We start from the raw sequence: 17,949 nt of genomic DNA on the forward strand, positions 1-17,949 counted from the left end.
CCATCACTGAGCTCTGTAATTGAACTTCTGAATGTTAAGGGTATGCAAAGAACATTGTACATATTATTTGTGTGTATATATATATACACTACCGTTCAAAAGTTTGGGGTCACCCAAACAATTTTGTGTTTTCCATGAAAAGTCACACTTATTCACCACCATGCGTTGTGAAATGAATAGAAAATAGAGTCAAGACATTGACAAGGTTAGAAATAATGATTTGTATTTGAAATAACATTGTTTTTACATCAAACTTTGCTTTCGTCAAAGAATCCTCCTTTTGCAGCAATTACAGCATTGCACACCTTTGACATTCTAGCTGTTAATTTGTTGAGGTAAGCTTGTGAAATTGCACCCCACGCTGCTAGAAGCATCTCCCACAAGTTGGATTGGTTGGATGGGCACTTCTGGCGTACCATACGGTCAAGCTGCTCCCACAACAGCTCAATGGGGTTCAGATCTGGTGACTGCGCTGGCCACTCCATTACCGATAGAATACCAGCTGCCTGCTTCTGCTGTAAATAGTTCTTGCACAATTTGGAGGTGTGTTTAGGGTCATTGTCCTGTTGTAGGATGAAATTGGTTCCAATCAAGCGCTGTCCACTGGGTATGGCATGGCGTTGCAAAATGGAGTGATAGCCTTCCTTATTCAGAATCCCTTTTACCCTGTACAAATCTCCCACCTTACCAGCACCAAAGCAACCCCAGACCATCACATTACCTCCACCATGCTTAACAGATGGCGTCAGGCATTCTTCCAGCATCTTTTCATTTGTTCTGCGTCTCACAAACGTTCTTCTTTGTGATCCAAACACCTCAAACTTGGATTCATCCGTCCACAACACTTTTTTCCAGTCTTCCTCTGTCCAATGTCTGTGTTCTTTTGCCCATCTTAATCTTTTTCTTTTATTGGCCAGTCTCAGATATGGCTTTTTCTTTGCCACTCTGCCCTGAAGCCCAAAATCCCGCAGCCACCTCTTCACTGTAGATGTTGACACTGGTGTTTTGCGGGTACTATTTAATGAAGATGCCAGTTGGGTACCTGTGAGGCGTCTGTTTCTCAAACTAGAGACTCTAATGTGCTTATCTTCTTGCTTAGTTGTGCAACGCGGCCTCCCACTTCTTTTTCTACTCTGGTTAGAGCCTGTTTGTGCTGTCCTCTGAAGGGAGTAGTACACACCGTTGTAGGAAATCTTCAATTTCTTAGCAATTTCTCGCATGGAATAGCCTTCATTTCTAAGAACAAGAATAGACTGTCGAGTTTCAGATGAAAGTTCTCTTTTTCTGGCCATTTTGAGCGTTTAATTGACCCCACAAATGTGATGCTCCAGAAACTCAATCTGCTCACAGGAAGGTCAGTTTTGTAGCTTCTGTAACGAGCTAGACTGTTTTCAGATGTGTGAACATGATTGCACAAGGGTTTTCTAATCATCAATTAGCCTTCTGAGCCAATGAGCAAACACATTGTACCATTAGAACACTGGAGTGATAGTTGCTGGAAATGGGCCTCTATTCACCTTTGTAGATATTGCACAAAAAACCAGGCATTTGCAGCTAGAATAGTCATTTACCACATTACCAATGTATAGAGTGCATTTGTTTAAAGTTAGGACTAGTTTAAAGTTATCTTCATTGAAAAGTACAGTGCTTTTCCTTCAAAAATAAGGACATTTCAATGTGACCCCAAACTTTTGAACGGTAGTGTGTGTGTGTGTATATATATATATATATATATATATATATAGTAATTTTTGCAAATATGTTACTGAATAACCCTCTTTTCCTTTGTGCAAAGACCGCAGCGGCATTGGCCATGAGGAGATGAAGAAGCGGAAGGCAGAAGAAAATCTTGAAAACTTCAGGCGAAAGATTCAGATGAGGCAGCAGGAAGAAGAGCGAGCTGCCGATGACTTCAGGTAGCGGCTTCTTAGGTTGTCCATGTGCAAAAGTGTGATGTCAAAATTAGTACTGTGTCAACATTTCAACACCTTGGTAATTGTCGCAAAGTATAGCTCGGTGGAGTGACATGGTGTTTATTTCTACTTTAGAATTCACTTTACCTCCGTTAAATGTCTTTTGCGGACATAGAAGTGCTCATTGGCCGCATATCTCTGTGTAAACGGGGTATGTGTTGCCAACGAATGCAAGCTTTGTAGGCAAATAGAAAGGTAAAAAAAATCAATAATGGGGGTAGAGCAACCTGAATGGGTGAGGGATTTGGAAAAATTATGGGTAGAGGAACATGCAGAATATGTGATTCTTGTCTCTCGTTAAGATGGCGGGTCGTGCAAAAGACCTAGTTGTTCGGGTGCAGCCAACCCAATGATAGTCGCACAAGCATTTTTTTTTTCCTCACTAAGCTTTATAGGGATAAATGATCATAGTAACAATCGTTTGTCCCCATACTTGTGATTTATGTCATATAAAAACCGCTTAATAAGCACCAATCGACATGTTATATTGGTGCTCATAAACTACTCCCCAACATGTGCCGTACATGTATGTTGCACGCTGGGTGTCTGTGTATGAAGCAGGATCTGACTCCTGAGCCCCCTACAGGGTGGGTGTCGGTCACCTTTGACAGCTGACACCTGCCACGATCATCATTAACACAAATTGCGTCTATTAACACAGCGTTTTTGGGGTCCCGAATGGCCACTTTACCGTTTGGTTGGCATGGCAAACTTTTTTTTTTTTAATCCTCTCAATGCAAAATAAAAAGTTTATATCGCATCCACAAAAGTCCAGGCTATTAAAATATCACATTATTAATTCTGCGCGGCCAACACTGTCAGTGCAATTCTGGCATTGTGTATATATATTTTTTTCTATTTTGGTCTCCTTGTATCCAAAGAGTTCATTTTTTTTTTTTCTTTTTTAAATGTACCCCAAAATGGTATTAATAAAAACTGCAGGCCACTCACAAGAAAACGAGCACTTTCATAACCCTATCAACATAAAAGTTATAGGAGTCATTGATTTCTGTGAGAGCTTTGCCTGCAATTACAAGTTCCGGCCACTACACAGGGGTCGGAGCAGCGTTTCCACTCCGACCCCGTTATATCTCAGCGTGACAACCGGCACTGCCTGGGAAACCCCTTTTAAGGAAGTGGGTTGACTACTAATTTAGTACATTGTGTGTGTAAATGTTAAATATAACCTGCTAGAGGTTCTCTGATGCTTGGAGTGTACGAGGCTTGGCTTCAGTAACCGCTGACTTATTGGGAAAGTTGTATGAATTAAATACCTGGTTAATGAAGATTTTAACCAAACGTTTCCATTACGCTAAATTTATGAAGAGAATAATTTTGCTGTGCCGCTCATTACGGAGTATTTACTGTGCGGTGAGTAATGCATGTTGTGGGCACCATTAAGTTGAATTATAATTCCCTCTTTATGTGGTGTATAGTGCCGGGGTAAGATGAAAAACACTGGATTTATACACCCTGTGAAAGGCACAAAATTGGCTATAAAACCGGTTTGACGTTTGACAGTAAATGCATTGTTTATTTACTGAAGTGTCCCTGTGGTAAATTGCATGTGTGTGAGACGCCCAGACAATTCAAGGTGAGCCGTTTAGAGCACCGCCGTAATAAAGACTCCAAACACTGATCTTCGTATCTCCCGTAGCAACAATCTTCTTCCTTCCCCGTCCCCGTATCAGTCAATGTGTCGTTCTGACAACCAAGACAAGGGATAAAAAACTATTCACATTACACTTGTAGAAAATGCTGAGGTAACAGCAAAATAATTCTAAAGTGTTTTACTACATTACGGTGGCCTTTTAACCCGCCACCAAAGAAAATCAACAGCCAAGCTCTTTTGTTACGGCTTATCTGTGTCTTTGAGGGATTAAGTTACCAGGCTGTACATAAAAGTCTATCCATCATGTGTCCAGTAAATGTATCTGCACAGGCTTATGAAGAAGATAGGGGGATAATATATTACTTTAAGCATTATTCGGAAGAAATACTCCGGAAGACTTGAGTACATTTCCCTTAAAGTAGTCCAGAGTTCATGCAGACAGTTTACTGCACAAAAAAAACACAGTAACTAGGTTTTTCTTATATATTCCAGATTTATATAGTGAATAGTTCTCATGAATACGTATAAGGTTTAGTTAAAATGCGTAACGCTATGAAAACTGGTACATACAGGTATACCGTAATACAAAAAAACACCTCAACTCTCAACTATTGAGCCATTGGCTCTCCAAGATCTCTGGAGATGTCCAGCATCAACTTTTACCGTAGTTTGTACTACAGTAACCCTAATATAGGATTGGACTAAATGACCCCTGAGCACGTTGGTGAGCCTTAGGTGCTCCTGACCCGGTTGATGGTCCACCGGCTGTCCTTCCTTGGACCAGTTTTGGTAGGTACTAACTACTGTATACTGGGAATATCCCAAAAGACCTGCCATTTTGGAGATTCCCAGTCGGCTCCCTTGGAGGCAAAAAAAAAACAACAAGCAACTGGGCAAATTCTAACACATCAACTTCTAGAACTGAGTGTTCACTTGCCACCTGATATATATCACTCCCTTTTGGGTACAAGTCTAATGAGATCAATGTTACTCATGTCATGTTCAGGGTTTTTTTTATGTTATGGCTGATCAGTACAAACCGTGAAAGTCCTTTTAATCCGACATCTGATGCATGTTTTAGCCCTAAACTTCAATATAATGTGGAATATTGGAAGACAAGAAGCAAAGGATTCAGGGTTGTAATTACAAATCAAAGCTATATATAATCTTTTATTTTTTTGCTGCAGTGGCTTGTAAATGTGTTCCTCCCTCCCCCACTTCTCTTTTTTAAAGTTTTTCCTGTTTTGTTGCATTGGAAGCTGAAATTGCTTTTACTTTAGGTTTATGTAATGGAGAAGTTGTGGGTGCTCATGAACTCGCCTCCTTTGTTGTAATACCCCTAAATAAGGTCTGGTCCAACCGATTTATCTGAAGTCACATATTTAGTTGAATAACGTCCCCTGTGTGCAATCCAAGTGCTGCATGATATCAGTAGAACTACAGGACATCTGTTCTGAAAGGCACCTGAGTTTGCATCATGAGACCAAGAAGCTCTCCAGTCGAGTCTAGATCAGGGTTGCGTTTTATTAAGAAAAAAAAAACCCCCTACACTTTGAACGTCCCATGGAGTGCTATAACATCCATTATAATGAAACGGAAAGAACTTGCAACAATTATGAACCTAACAAGTGAAGGCCGCCCACCAAAATTCACAGACCAGGTAAGGAGGGCCTTAATTGAAGACTCAACAAGAAGACCAACGATCGCTCTGAAGAAGCTCAAAATTTCACAGTGGAGATGTAAGTTTTTATCCACAGATTGGGGCATTATGGACAAGTGGTCAGAAAAGGAAACCATTTTGAGCTCGCCAAACTGCATGTGGCACATTCCCAAACACACGGATGAAGATTCTCTCGTCGGCTATATAATGCAGGCATTTATCATGCATGAAGGTGCAAACCTCATTCTTGTGTCTTTGTTTTTTTATTGTTCAATGATTTTTTATTTTTTTATTTTTTTTATTGAATTCAACATACTTGACATGTTATCACAAAATAAATGTTTGTCTTTTCCATTTTTTTTTAAAGCTTTTTGTAGCTCTTTATAGTGTGTATCCAGAGTATCCTTCTTTTTTTTCATGCTGCTCTTTCTTTTTTCCCATACGAAACCCCTTAAATACAACCTGTCAGCACCTTTTGAGCCCCATAAACTAGCTGTAGGGCTCCAAGGTGCGCAAGTGGGTTCCGGGGAGCTGCTTTTTATACTCCCCTTGTTCCAGCGCTGTGCTCTTGAGAAATCGATGCCCACACCCAACACAGTTCTTTTCAGAAGACTATGTACGCGCACCTATCTCATTATTCTCTATGGGAGAGCGTGTGTACAGAGCCTTCTGAAAAGAGTCACTTTGTGTGTTTGTGCTGATGTCTTGGGGGCGCAGGGTTGGAACAGGGGACTCGGTGAGTATAAAAAGCAGCGCCGTGCAACCCATTACCTTCTGAGCCCAATACCAGTTCATGGGGTAAAAGGTGCTGACTGTTTCCATTAATATTTAAAAGGGAATTATATATGTACCCACAAAGCAATTTTATGTTATGGTTACATTGTGTGTGTGTGTGTGTGTTATAATATATATTTTGCTATTCGTCACTTCCCTCCATTTCCTGAACACTAGTTTGAGTTATATATTTCTACTACACAGTGAATTCACAATTTTTCACTTTTTAAATTCAAGATTAAGGATGAGAAGTAAGAAAGAGGAGCAGAAACTAGAAGGTGACCTTAGAAGAAGCCAGAGAGCATGCCTGCAGCTAGATGAGCAGAAGGTAAACTAATGACTGCAGCAATGGCAATTGCTTTTCTCAAAAGCCACATGTGAATGATTAGAGATGCATCACTTCAGCATTCTCAGTGGTGCCAATTTTCTGTGACCTTCGTACCTAAAAGGTCACCAAATATTTACTATTCCTTCATTAAACAAAGTTATTCAAAGTGTTATTTATCTACTTTAGGGCTCATGTCCACGGGCGGGTTGGATATTGCATGCGGGATCCCACAGTGAAATCTGACCCTGCCCACGGCCAGCGACCCTGCGTACCTGTGCCTGTCGTGTTTTTTTTTTTTTTTTGTCTGTACTGCAGATGTGTTTGGAAATTTTGGCCAGCGTGACGCCGCACATGCACAGCACAGTTTGCTCTTAAACTCCTGCTTTTTTGCGGAATCCGCGTCCCATCTGTAATGTCAATGGTAGCCGTCTGCACGGAATCCGCACTAAAATGGGGCATGCTGCGATTTGTTTTCTGCACGTGTAAATTAAAGTTCGGACGCCCATGCTACCTTATGGGCGGCTTGAACTGTGGATCTTCCGCAAATCAAATCAGCCCATGGACATTGGGCCTTGGGCTGCTTTCACATCTGCGTGGGGTGGGAGGGGGTCCGAGTTCCTGCTCCATTCAGGGACCAGGAAAGGGGAATACCCTGTCCATGCAGTTCCGTCTTATAACTGAATTGTCTATAATGAGGTCCATTTGGTTTCTGCTCAACTGCCCAGCATTTTATTGGAAGTAAAAGCACTGCATGCAACACTATTATATTTTATTTATTTTTTCGTATTTTGCGTGGATTTGGGATGGAACCTCCAGAGGTTCCAGCATAGATGTGAACCGGGCCTTAGAAACTGCTGTCAATTCAAAGCTTGAAAAGCTTGTTCACAGAGGCTAAATACTTACAGTCTGTGTTGAAGCCTCCACTTCACGCCAAGTTCCAACGCCGGCTCACGTGATGTGGCCACTCTCTCTGTGTGTATCACGTCATCAGTGGGCTGTTCAGCTCATTTTAATAACCAAGCCAGCCCCCTTCTCTGTGCCTGCATCAGTCGGAACAACATTTGAAGGGACATATCCCTGGATGTCCCTTCTTAAAGATCTATTAAGACTGTGGTGATGGTTCTAGGTTTAATCTTGAGAAACGTGCATTGACATTAGACACCCATATGCCGTGAAGAGTAGCGAGTAGTATACATGACACTGATTGTGGGCCATAGTAGGCTTGTGATCTCCAGTCAGATGTGATGAAGCATCTTTTAACTTTAGTTTTCTTCTCCCTTCTGTTTTATTGCACAATCTATCTCAAGAGTAATGTCATGTTGTTATGTTTTAATATTCAAGCCTCAGCTATAAATCCCCAAAAGTGTTTTTTCAGGTTGGGCATGCTGAACGCAAGCTTCATTTTAGGATGCTTAAAAGGTTCTTTTAAAGGAAATGTATGATCCATATTTCTGTACCAGTTAAAAACAGACTGGTGCCCTTTTTTTTTCCAAATGTTTTCATTTGTAGTGTGTGTTTTTTTTTTTTTGTTTTTTTTTTTAAATTCTGTTTTCTTTGCATCATTATGGGGGCAATATCTTGCCTGAGCTGCTGCTAACAGCATTCAGAGATTTGCTTTACAGCAGCCACTGGAACCATAGGATCTTGTACTCTGGAGATGTTAATTTACTGCTTTGCAAAAGTGTCACAGACCTGCTTTGTGACGTGCATCAGTTGATGTGCAGGGAAGCGATGAGGTGAGCTGTTGCCATGTGAGGCGGAGGAGGTGATCTGTTGCAACCACTTAATCCCCATTTACACAAAACAAAATTCATCCAAACAGCAGCTTTTGAGCGATATCCATTGCGTGTAAATGTGTGCCCATCGTGCACTTGCCATGCACTCCTCATTCGTCGCTGACTTCAAGTCAGCATAAAATCCTCATCCCTGATAAGAGGGCTGCTATGTTATTTGCGGGCAGCGCGGATAACATTGTATGCAGCCAGCAGCCCATGGCAGAACAAAGCGGATGTATTAAGAGAACAGACCACCTGCTGTTCTCTAAATACATGCAAATGAAGCTAGTTAGCTACTAATGGACTGATTAGCCCAGTAGTACCTAATGCAAAATGATCGCTCAAAACAGTCACTTTCTGATGAATTTTGAGCGATCGTCTTTGCGTGTAAATGGGGCTTTGCTGTGAATGGTGGGTCCTGTGTTTTTATAGATAGGATTACTTTCTCTCTCTTTTTCTTTCTGTGATTATAATGAGATGGCTGCTAAAAGGTTTTCTCTACAGAACAGGAAGGATCAGCTTAATTTGAAGCTCATTGTGAAACCTGGAGGATTTTAGATTTTAGATACAGCTGTATCTGTGAGCTGTATGACCTTCTGTGTGACGAGGCAGAGAGCACTGAGGAGACCGGCTGCTGTGAGGACATGTCTGCAGCGTTGGTATTCACAGGTTGTGCATAACTGTGAACCATTGTAGGCAGCTTCAGAAATCTCACTGTATTTCTCCTTTTTCAGGGAATAGGTGCTCCACGAGAGGCCTGGTACTGGCCTTCCACCACTACACAAGACGATGATTCAGAAGCAGAAGAGGAGGATGAAGTGCAGGCACAAGAGCTAAGTGTAGGTTTCAAAGTAATATGTAGTGCTGGTTAAAGGGGTTTTCCAAGCAGCGCCCCCCCCATCGGTGCCGTGATACACTGGGGGCGGAGCGGAAACCGTAGCTCTGAACCCTGTGTAGTGACTGGCACTATTAATTGCAGATGTAGCTCTCATTGAAATCAATAGGCGCTGCACATGTAATCACAGACTGGGGTCCCATTGGTTTCGATGACGACTGTGCCAGCAATTCTGAGCGTTGCCACTACACAGGGGTCGAGTAGAAGCTTCCACTTCGACCCCGGTGTATCCTGGCATTGACAGCGGTTGCTGCTTGGAAAACCCCTTTAAGCTCGGTAATGGTATTTAGTTTTTTTTCTTTGTCTTTTTTTATTTTGTCTTATCTATTTTAACTAGTTTGTCAACTATCCAATACTTCTTCCATTTTTCAGACTTTGTCTAAATTGGCTACATCAATTTAGCAGCATTGTAATTTACGTTCCACAGATGAATCAAACTGATTATATGCAGAGAACTAATTTCTAGCTCATCAGATTACTCTTGATGACCTATTTAAAGCAGTTAAGCGGGCCATGCGGCAAGCTGCTTGAGAATTCTCCCTGCTTGGCTTTGAATTCCCCTGCTGTCAGCGCTGAGTAAGTAAGCGCTGTAATTGGATCGAGTGTCGGCCAATGACAGCCATTCAGTGATGTAATTCGATCCAATTACAGCACTTACTTACACAGCGCTGATGGCGGGGGAATTCAAAACTGAGCAGGGAGATGGCAGCTTGCCACACCTCCGAGGAGACCATTGCACCAGGGACACAGACGCCGGCTGGGAGGTGAGTATTGCAGGTTGTTTTGTTTAGTTTTTTTTTTTTAACCTCACTTGAGTATAAGCCGAGGGGGGACTTTTTCAGCATTAAAAAAAGTGCTGAAAAACGTGATTATACTCGAGTATATACAGTAATCCTGTCATTATGAATAATAACTAGTGCTTGAATGTTGTGCCCGTGGTGCCCTCGCGAGCATTTCCAGCCATTCGAAATCTATTCCAGTGCCTTGTACCTGTTGCATTTAAATTGTTTTCATCATTTAAAGACACTTGGGACAGTATATTACATTTTACCATTGAAGAGCATTCATAAGCCTGCTCAATTAACAGGAGTATTAAAGAGTAGAGATGAGCGAACGTACTCGTTTCGAGTACTTACGCACCCGAGTACCACCGTTTTCGAGTACTTCAGTACTCGGGTGAAAAGATTCGGGGGGCAGGGAGAGGCGTGGCGGTGCGGGGGGTAGCAGCGGGGAACAGGGGGGAGCCCTCTCTCCCTCTCCCCCCCCCCCCCCCCACTCCCCACTGCTACCCCCCCGTGCCGCCACGGCGCCCCCCGAATTTTTTCGTCCGAGTACGGAAGTACTCGGAAATCGCGGTATTCGGGCGAAAAAGGGGCGTGGCCGAGCACGTTCGCTCATCTCTATTAAAGAGGCATTTAGGAATGCAGAACATGTTGGCATGAATATTTTGTTTCAATTTGCACCCTATTAACAAAATGCTTCTGTGCTTACTTTGCAGCCATAGCACCTTCTAGAGTTGTATGTTATCCCCTGTTAGTACATCCACCTCTTGTGCTAGGCACTGTTGCACACACGTGTGCTGTCCTTCAGTGCATACTCTGCAATGTTAGAGTGCAGGTCCGTGATCCCTACCTAACACATGAAGAAGTCATAATTGTACATCAGTGGCAGGGTATAGATGGGATACACGCAGAGGATTGCCATAAAACGTTGCACTGAAGATGATGGATGTGGTATGGTGCTTTTGACTTTCCTCAAGACCTTCCCGAGCTGCGGCATCGATTGACTGAGAAAATGTGCCTAGATGTATATGGGAAGTTTTGCACCAATACTTAATTTTGGTATCGCCCCTTCTAAGGGTTGCTAATTTCCTGTGGATTTTCTGCATCTGAAAAAAAATCTGCAGCAAGTCCAAACCAAAATTCACTTCAAAATCTGCACTATTTGATGCAGATATTGGTGCAAATTTGCTGTGTTTTTTTTCCGCTTCAGTTAATTTTAAATTTAGTCGAAAGGGTGAAATCCACACCAAATGGTATGGACTTGCTGCAGGCTTTCTCGCGTGTGGGAAAATTCACAAAAATATTAATTTTGGTTTCGATCTATTCTGCAGGTCTGTCAGTAACACTTTATCATTATTATAGAATGCTTTTCTAATGCATCACTTCTGTATATTAATCTTCTCTGTAATATCTGTGTAAGTTACTTTTTAAAAATGTGGTTCAGCAAACTTTTAGCGCTGACTACTCCTTATATACCAAACTGCATACCCGCTGAGTACAAATGAGGATGGCTCAAGTAATAAGTGCAATCTTCTAATCCGGCATGTTTTCTTTAGTCTGGAAACACAGATGTAATTCTTAATGCAGAAGTGGATCCAGCAGGAAAGTGAAGTAGTAGTCATTTTATGTTTCCCATTCCTTTTATGAATCCACTCCTGGCTTTGGCTCAAACAAAGCTGCCACAAAATACCACATGTATGATTTCAGCCCAACAGATGTAGAATGTATAGCCAGTCTTGTCGTCTCACTATTTTTCTCCTGACCACTGTTTTTTGTTCTGTATAGACACTGGAAAAGTTACAGATTCTGACCAGTTATTTAAGAGGACAGCATTTGTATTGCATCTGGTGCGGCACTGCATATCAAGGTACTAGTAATCAATTATATAAAGCCAATACCTGTAGAAATAAACTAAAAATCGTCTTTATGCATAAATTAAAACTAATGCCATAAGGGCCTGGTATTGCTCTTGTGTGATTGAAAAGTTTGGAAATGCTAAGACATGATTCTGTTTTTTAAAAGGTCCCTCACCATCTTACTTCCCCATAAACAAACCCTAACTATTGGAGATGGGAAGAAAACTCTAACCATACATACCTTTTGGCTCTCTTCACAGTGTGTCCAAGGAATCGGTGTATTCGTGCAATGTGCGTAGTATGCGAGTTAAGTGCAAACCATCCAATGGGCAGTTTGCAAGCTGAGACTGGTCCATGCTCCCTCCACATCTCTTGACTTAACCCTCGCCCTTAATGTTTGAGGTCTCCAGCTCCCTTGAGCTGGAGATGCCCTGCATGTCATTTACTGCACATTTTGCGTACTTAAGTTTTGTTAAAGGGAGAGTCTGGACCCATCTCGGATTGTGAACCGCACATTGAACGGTTTGAACTGGCATATCATGCGCTTCATGTGACTACGCAGCTTGGCAAGCACCATGCCTATACAAAGGTGTAGTTAGAGCTCTTTTCTCAACACCACATGGCTGTGGCTAGTATTTGTTTAGGGGTAATACGATAGTGACAGACTTCCTTTAAATTGCTTTACACCTGACAAATCTACTTTAGCCCTTCACCCAAAAGGACGTAGATGTACATCCTCTGGGTGCAGGGTTTCTATGAAGTGGGATCAGAAGCTGATTCTGCTCCATACACGACGGGTGCTGACCGTCTTTGACAGCTGATGCGCACCCGCAAAAGTTACATTTAAATGCCAGTGCCATTCTGACGTGGCATTCTAATACCCTGATCGACTGTCTGGTATCTCAAAACGGCTCCCTTGTGAAAAATTCTCTAGGTTCTTTTCAGTTGTCATGGCAGCCCAAGGACCCCAAGGCTGTCATGAACTAATGCCTCTGGCACTTCTTGATAGACTGCCTGTCAGAATACAGTGTAATGCAATACCATTGTATTGCATTATTCTGTATGAGCAATCAAACGATCGCAAGTTCAAGTCCCCTTAGGTGACTAAAAAAGGATATTAATGGCTTATAAAACCCTGCTTTGGCCATTATATAACAATTTGCCCCAAATAATAACAATAGAAACCACAGATCATCCTGCAAAAAAAAAAAGCATTCACAATACCATTGATGGAAAGATTAAAAAAGACAGCAAAAGAACTAAAATTCTCCATATCACTCCACTTAGAAATGTTTAAAAGTTTTTCAGTACATTCTATAATACATTAAGTAGTACCACAGAAAAAAACGCTTATAGAAAAAAGAAAAAAAAAATCCTCCTACATCGAATTAAAAGTAAAAAAGTTATGATTTTTAAAAGTTGGAAGGAGAAACCAAATATTGAAGGGGGGTGGGGGGGGGCACATCCTCGAGAGGTTTTCCCACAGAAATGTAACAGTAATGTTTGTGGTATTGTTTGTTCTTGTCCCCAGTGCATCCTTTACCGGCACCACTAATCTGTTCTCAGTTTGGTCACATGAGTACATTCATGCTAGGGAGACTACATCTCCCAGAATACCTCTGCTCAGTGTGCGCACTTCCGAACCAGACTTCTAATTAGCATATAGAGCGGTAGCTTCACTGAGCCGCACACAAGTGCCAGAGGAAAATGGTGTCTAGAAGATGATTTATTATGAAATCTGCTGTTTTCCACCTACTAGGTGATGCTAACAGATCTTCTTGACTCTGGGCGACATAATTCTTCTGCTGCCCGGTGTCATGAAGGTCTGTTACTTTGCAGGCTGGGCACAGAACTCAGTCAATGATTGCTATCATTTATATTTGCTCTGCAGTCCCTTCAAGGGAAAGTTTGGCAGGTAAAATTTCCCCAGGTACTGTTGCTGCAGCTGTCCAGTGCCTCCTCTCTTCCCCCTCCATAAATGGCAATGGAGTACTCTTCTACAGTACTTTGGCTGTTTAATACATTCAGTTTTTACCTGCTAGTCTGACGGCTCACCTGCATCTACTAGTATACAGCGACATTGCCTGTGTTTGTTGTTCTGTGCCCAGCAAACTCCCGCATAGCCTCCGTCAGACAATAAATTGTGAGCGGGTCAATGAAAGGGTCGCAGTACTTTAGCAATAATAGCTCTAATAGCTTCAAGTGTGATCAAGATAAAACTACAGAGGTTCACACAACTATACAGGGACTGAACTCGAGGACAGCCAGTGGAGGAATATTGAAGTTGCCCAGCAACATACTAGACTACAACCTACACTATGCAAATATTGAACATCAAAAACAAGGAGAGCCCCCTCCTCCCCCGGAGACGTGGGAGAGGTGGAGTGAACGGGCAATATTGCCAAGTTAAAACTTATTTTGCAGTGGCTGAAAGTGAAAGGTTTTCACATGAAACACTGATCGTTAATGGCTCCTTTTTTTTTTTTTTTTCATGACTTCAAATCCACGTTGAGGGAAAAAAAAAGCAATTCACCTGTAAATTCGTGATGCGGAAACTCCATTGGATTTCTGCCATGGATTGTAGTTAAATGCGCTTTTTTGTGTGGATTTTGCCCATGTGAGGGTCCATTCTGCACTGCAAGATAAAATGAAACAAGCATGTGACCAGTGGTGAAGTCGCGATTATATATCATTTCTATGGAATGCATTTACGTTGCACAATAGTTATAATTGGGTAGTTTCAGTTCGTTCAAACATACCCACACCTAGTCAACCTTTTCTGTTCGGTAAATGGTTACGACGTCTGCTTACATGAAGATTTGAAGACGGCAAGCAATGATTTTTAGGCCTTCCTGAAAGGTCCAACCAGCGATAAGCTAACAATTTGTATGACTGTCGCTGTATGTGTTTACACCCAAGAATTATCATGCAAACTGCCCAGTATTATCGCATGATAATTATGTTGTGTAGAAGGGTCCTGGGTTTCCGACACTATCGCTGCAGCTACTCTCCATGTTGTAGCGGAAAGGCATTTTTCCCTAATAGGATTCAGATCAATCACAATGTATCTTAGGGTGGCTTTACACAGAAGGGTGCTTAAGCAGCCAACAGATGTCCCACTGACCTGAGCCCCATTTACACGTAAAGATGATCGCTTAAAATTTGTCAGAAACTGACAGTTTTGAGCGATCATTTTGCATTATGTATCAATAGGCTTATCATCCCATTAGTAGCTAACTAGCTTCATTTGCATGAATTTAGAGAACAGCAGGTGGTCTGTTCTCTAAATACATCACTTTTGTTCTGCCGCGGCCTGGTGGCTGCATACAATGCTATCGGCACTGCCTGCAGAGAACACATGCCTGTTATCAGGCACGAGGATTTTATGCTGACTTGAAGTCAGCGATAAACGAAGAGTGCACGATGGGCACACATTTACACTCAATGGCTATCGCTCAAAAGCCGTTGTTTGGATACATTTTGAGCTTTAATTCGTTGCATGTAAATTGGGCTTTATTGCTCCTGTGCTATCACACAGGAGGGATAGTGTTTTAATGACTGGAGGTGGAGTGCGCCAGAGACTGAATGCCTGTTTACACTGTGCGAAAACTTGCTTACTAGTCTTTTTGTTTCATTGAGCTGAAATAAAGCCTAACCACTACTTAGGGATTTGCACAGGATAGCGGTCACTGAAAATTGCTTGTTTGAGCGTTTTTTTTGTTTTGTTTTTTTTGGTCAATTTACTTGTCCCATGTAAAGCCCCCTCCTACTTTCTCTTATAGTACTGATTTTAAGCAAAATTTGTTTAAAATCAGGGTTTTAATGAAAAGATACATATCTATTTCTAGTAAATTTACTGTATTTAAAGTGTCATTTCTATGTGTTTTACACAGATGAAGAAGACCTTCAATCAAATTGTCCTGGGGACACGTCCGAAGACCATGACTGAGACTCTTTGGTGATAAAGGACTGGACATTGAGTGGATTAAAGAATATATTATTAAATAACACAAAAAGCACTGAAATTCTGTTTTCAGTTGACCTATGTTAATATCAAGGGTGAGCTCACACTCCAAGGCATTGCTGTAGAATGTATGCTGACCTTCCACAGCAATGCCCAGTGCAATGTAAATGAGTGGGGTTTTAACATCCCTCGGTCACTTACAGTGGAAGATGGTCATGCTGAAGATTTTCAAGTTCATAGCATGCTTTATTTGTTGTGGAAATGCAGCGGATTTTCACGGTGGAATTCATTCATTGCAGTGCGATGCCTGACCTCTGTCGTGAAAATCTGAATCCAATCCCTTCTTGCATGTTTTAGTGCGGATTTGCTCCGGTGTGTGGTCATACCCTATCGGACCTGAGCTTATGTTTCTCTGCTTATCTACAGTTTAACGAAAATCTGTCAGCTGGAATATGTTGACCAAACTGCAGATATCATGTTATAGAGCAGGAGGAGCTGAGTAGATTGTATATAGTTTTATGGGGAAGATTCAGTAGAACTTCTATTATATTTATTTATCTCTGTTCATTCTGAGCTGAGTAGTGCAATGGTCCTATCCGTTATGGACCGCTACCCCTGTATGTACAGTCATACTCCACTGTCAATCACTGATAAGACCGCCCATTGAACTGTGCAGAGCTATAAATGAATAATATACACGTTATACTGAATCTTCCCCATAAAACTATATATCAATCTGTGCAGCTCCTCCTGCTCTATAACATGAAGCCTGCAGTTTGGACAGGAAGTTCCAGGTGACAGATTCCCTTTAACTTGTGTCTTTTTTTTCTTTTCGTTTCTTTTCTATACTTCCGTTAAAAGGAATATGGGGTATAGAGTCTGTACAAACTTCAATTTTTAGTAAATTACACTTTCCTGTTCACTTTGTTTTGGAATTGTTCACTTTGTACTCATTGATATGTTTGTCTTGTTTTGAAGTTTGGTTTTTCATGAACATTGCAGTCAGTGGAATATTATAAATGGCAAGAATGTAGTGACCAGGAGTAGGTGTGGGAGCATATAGGCATGAGAAGCGTATCCAGCTTTACTGCAAGGGCATTAACTAACTATGACAATAATGTACATATACACCATGGGAAGGAGGAGGTTAGGGTGAAATGCCATAGATTTACGGCATCTTGGTGATGCTGGCTCAGAAACTGAACCCACACCATCTGCAGTGGAAGCCAGCTGTGAATCTCAGCCGTTCTCTCGCTGCAACAGCTGGGATCGGTGTAAACCCCAATTAATGCTACTATTCAGTGTTGATCGCAGAGTGTATGAGGTTCACAGAGTGAGGGTGCTCCCATTGTGATGATGTTGGCTCTCCAAATGTAATTGCAGAGGGCCGATAGGTTGCAACCAGACGCAGTCAATGGTGTCCAGGTCTGCCATGGACTGTAGTAGCTATGATAAGCAATATTACACTGCAGTAAAGAAGTATTGCGGTGTATTATGAGATTTCAATAAAGCACCACTTGATAGACTGCAGGGCAGGCTCAATTGCCATGGACCCTAGTAGAATGCAGAGAGCCAGATTCTGATATGGGGGAGATACTTGTTTATTGCAGACTAATGTGCAGCCACTCACACTCACTCGATAGGTAGGAGAGACTGCTAGCAAACCTAAACTGCGCATGTGAACTGATACCAAAGACGCCAGCCACAGATGGGTACGCCACACTATACAGGCAAAGCAGTGGATCGCCCTGTATCTCCATAGTGGGTCACACTGGCTGACATCTTGGGCTCCCCCAAAATCTATAGCAAACTGCATTCAACAAATAAAGGTAAATGTGGGTGTTAGTTCTGCCTTTTGGCCAAGATCCATAAGCTGACGGGCCACTGCAAGGCCGCCACGTGTCCGTCAGAATCTACGCTATCTCACTGTTAATTACATTAAAATCAGTGAGGTAAGATGAAAAAACAGACATTCACTGAAAAAGAAGCCAGTAATGCACCACCTGATAGACTGCAGGCCAGGCTCAGTAGCCGTAGACCCTAGTAGAATGCAGAGAGCCAGATTATGATTTGGAGGAGCTACTTGTTCATTGCAGATTAATGTTCAGTCACTCATGCAACCCATTCCAGATTGGGGAGGAGTGACTGACAACAAAAATAGTCTGCACATGTGAACGGATACCAAAGACGCCAGCCACAGATGGGAGCGCCACACTATACAGGCAAAGCAGTGGATCGCCCTGTATCTCCACAGCGGGTCACACTGACTCTGCATTCTACTAGGGTCCATTCTACTGCATGCCCTGCAGTCTATCAGGTGTTACATTTAT

The 17,949-nt window shown here is 42.0% G+C and overlaps 1 protein-coding gene across 2 annotated transcripts in view; it reads left to right on the forward strand.

Moving 5' to 3' along the window:
- The window catches only part of GPATCH11 (G-patch domain containing 11), a 35,395-nt gene extending 18,854 nt beyond the window's left edge, over nt 1–16,541 (forward strand). For both annotated transcript variants that reach the window (XM_066595878.1, XM_066595877.1), the window contains 5 exons: nt 1,796–1,916; nt 6,257–6,347; nt 8,857–8,961; nt 11,585–11,666; nt 15,549–16,541. In XM_066595878.1, coding sequence (XP_066451975.1) covers nt 1,796–1,916; nt 6,257–6,347; nt 8,857–8,961; nt 11,585–11,666; nt 15,549–15,604 — 455 coding nt within the window. In that variant the 3' untranslated portion in view covers nt 15,605–16,541. The remainder of the gene's footprint in view (nt 1–1,795; nt 1,917–6,256; nt 6,348–8,856; nt 8,962–11,584; nt 11,667–15,548) is intronic.
- The last annotated feature ends 1,408 nt before the right edge of the window (nt 16,542–17,949 follow it).

The sequence above is a fragment of the Eleutherodactylus coqui genome, chromosome 3 (genome assembly GCF_035609145.1).
Source record: "Eleutherodactylus coqui strain aEleCoq1 chromosome 3, aEleCoq1.hap1, whole genome shotgun sequence".
NCBI classification, from domain to species: Eukaryota; Metazoa; Chordata; class Amphibia; order Anura; family Eleutherodactylidae; genus Eleutherodactylus; species Eleutherodactylus coqui.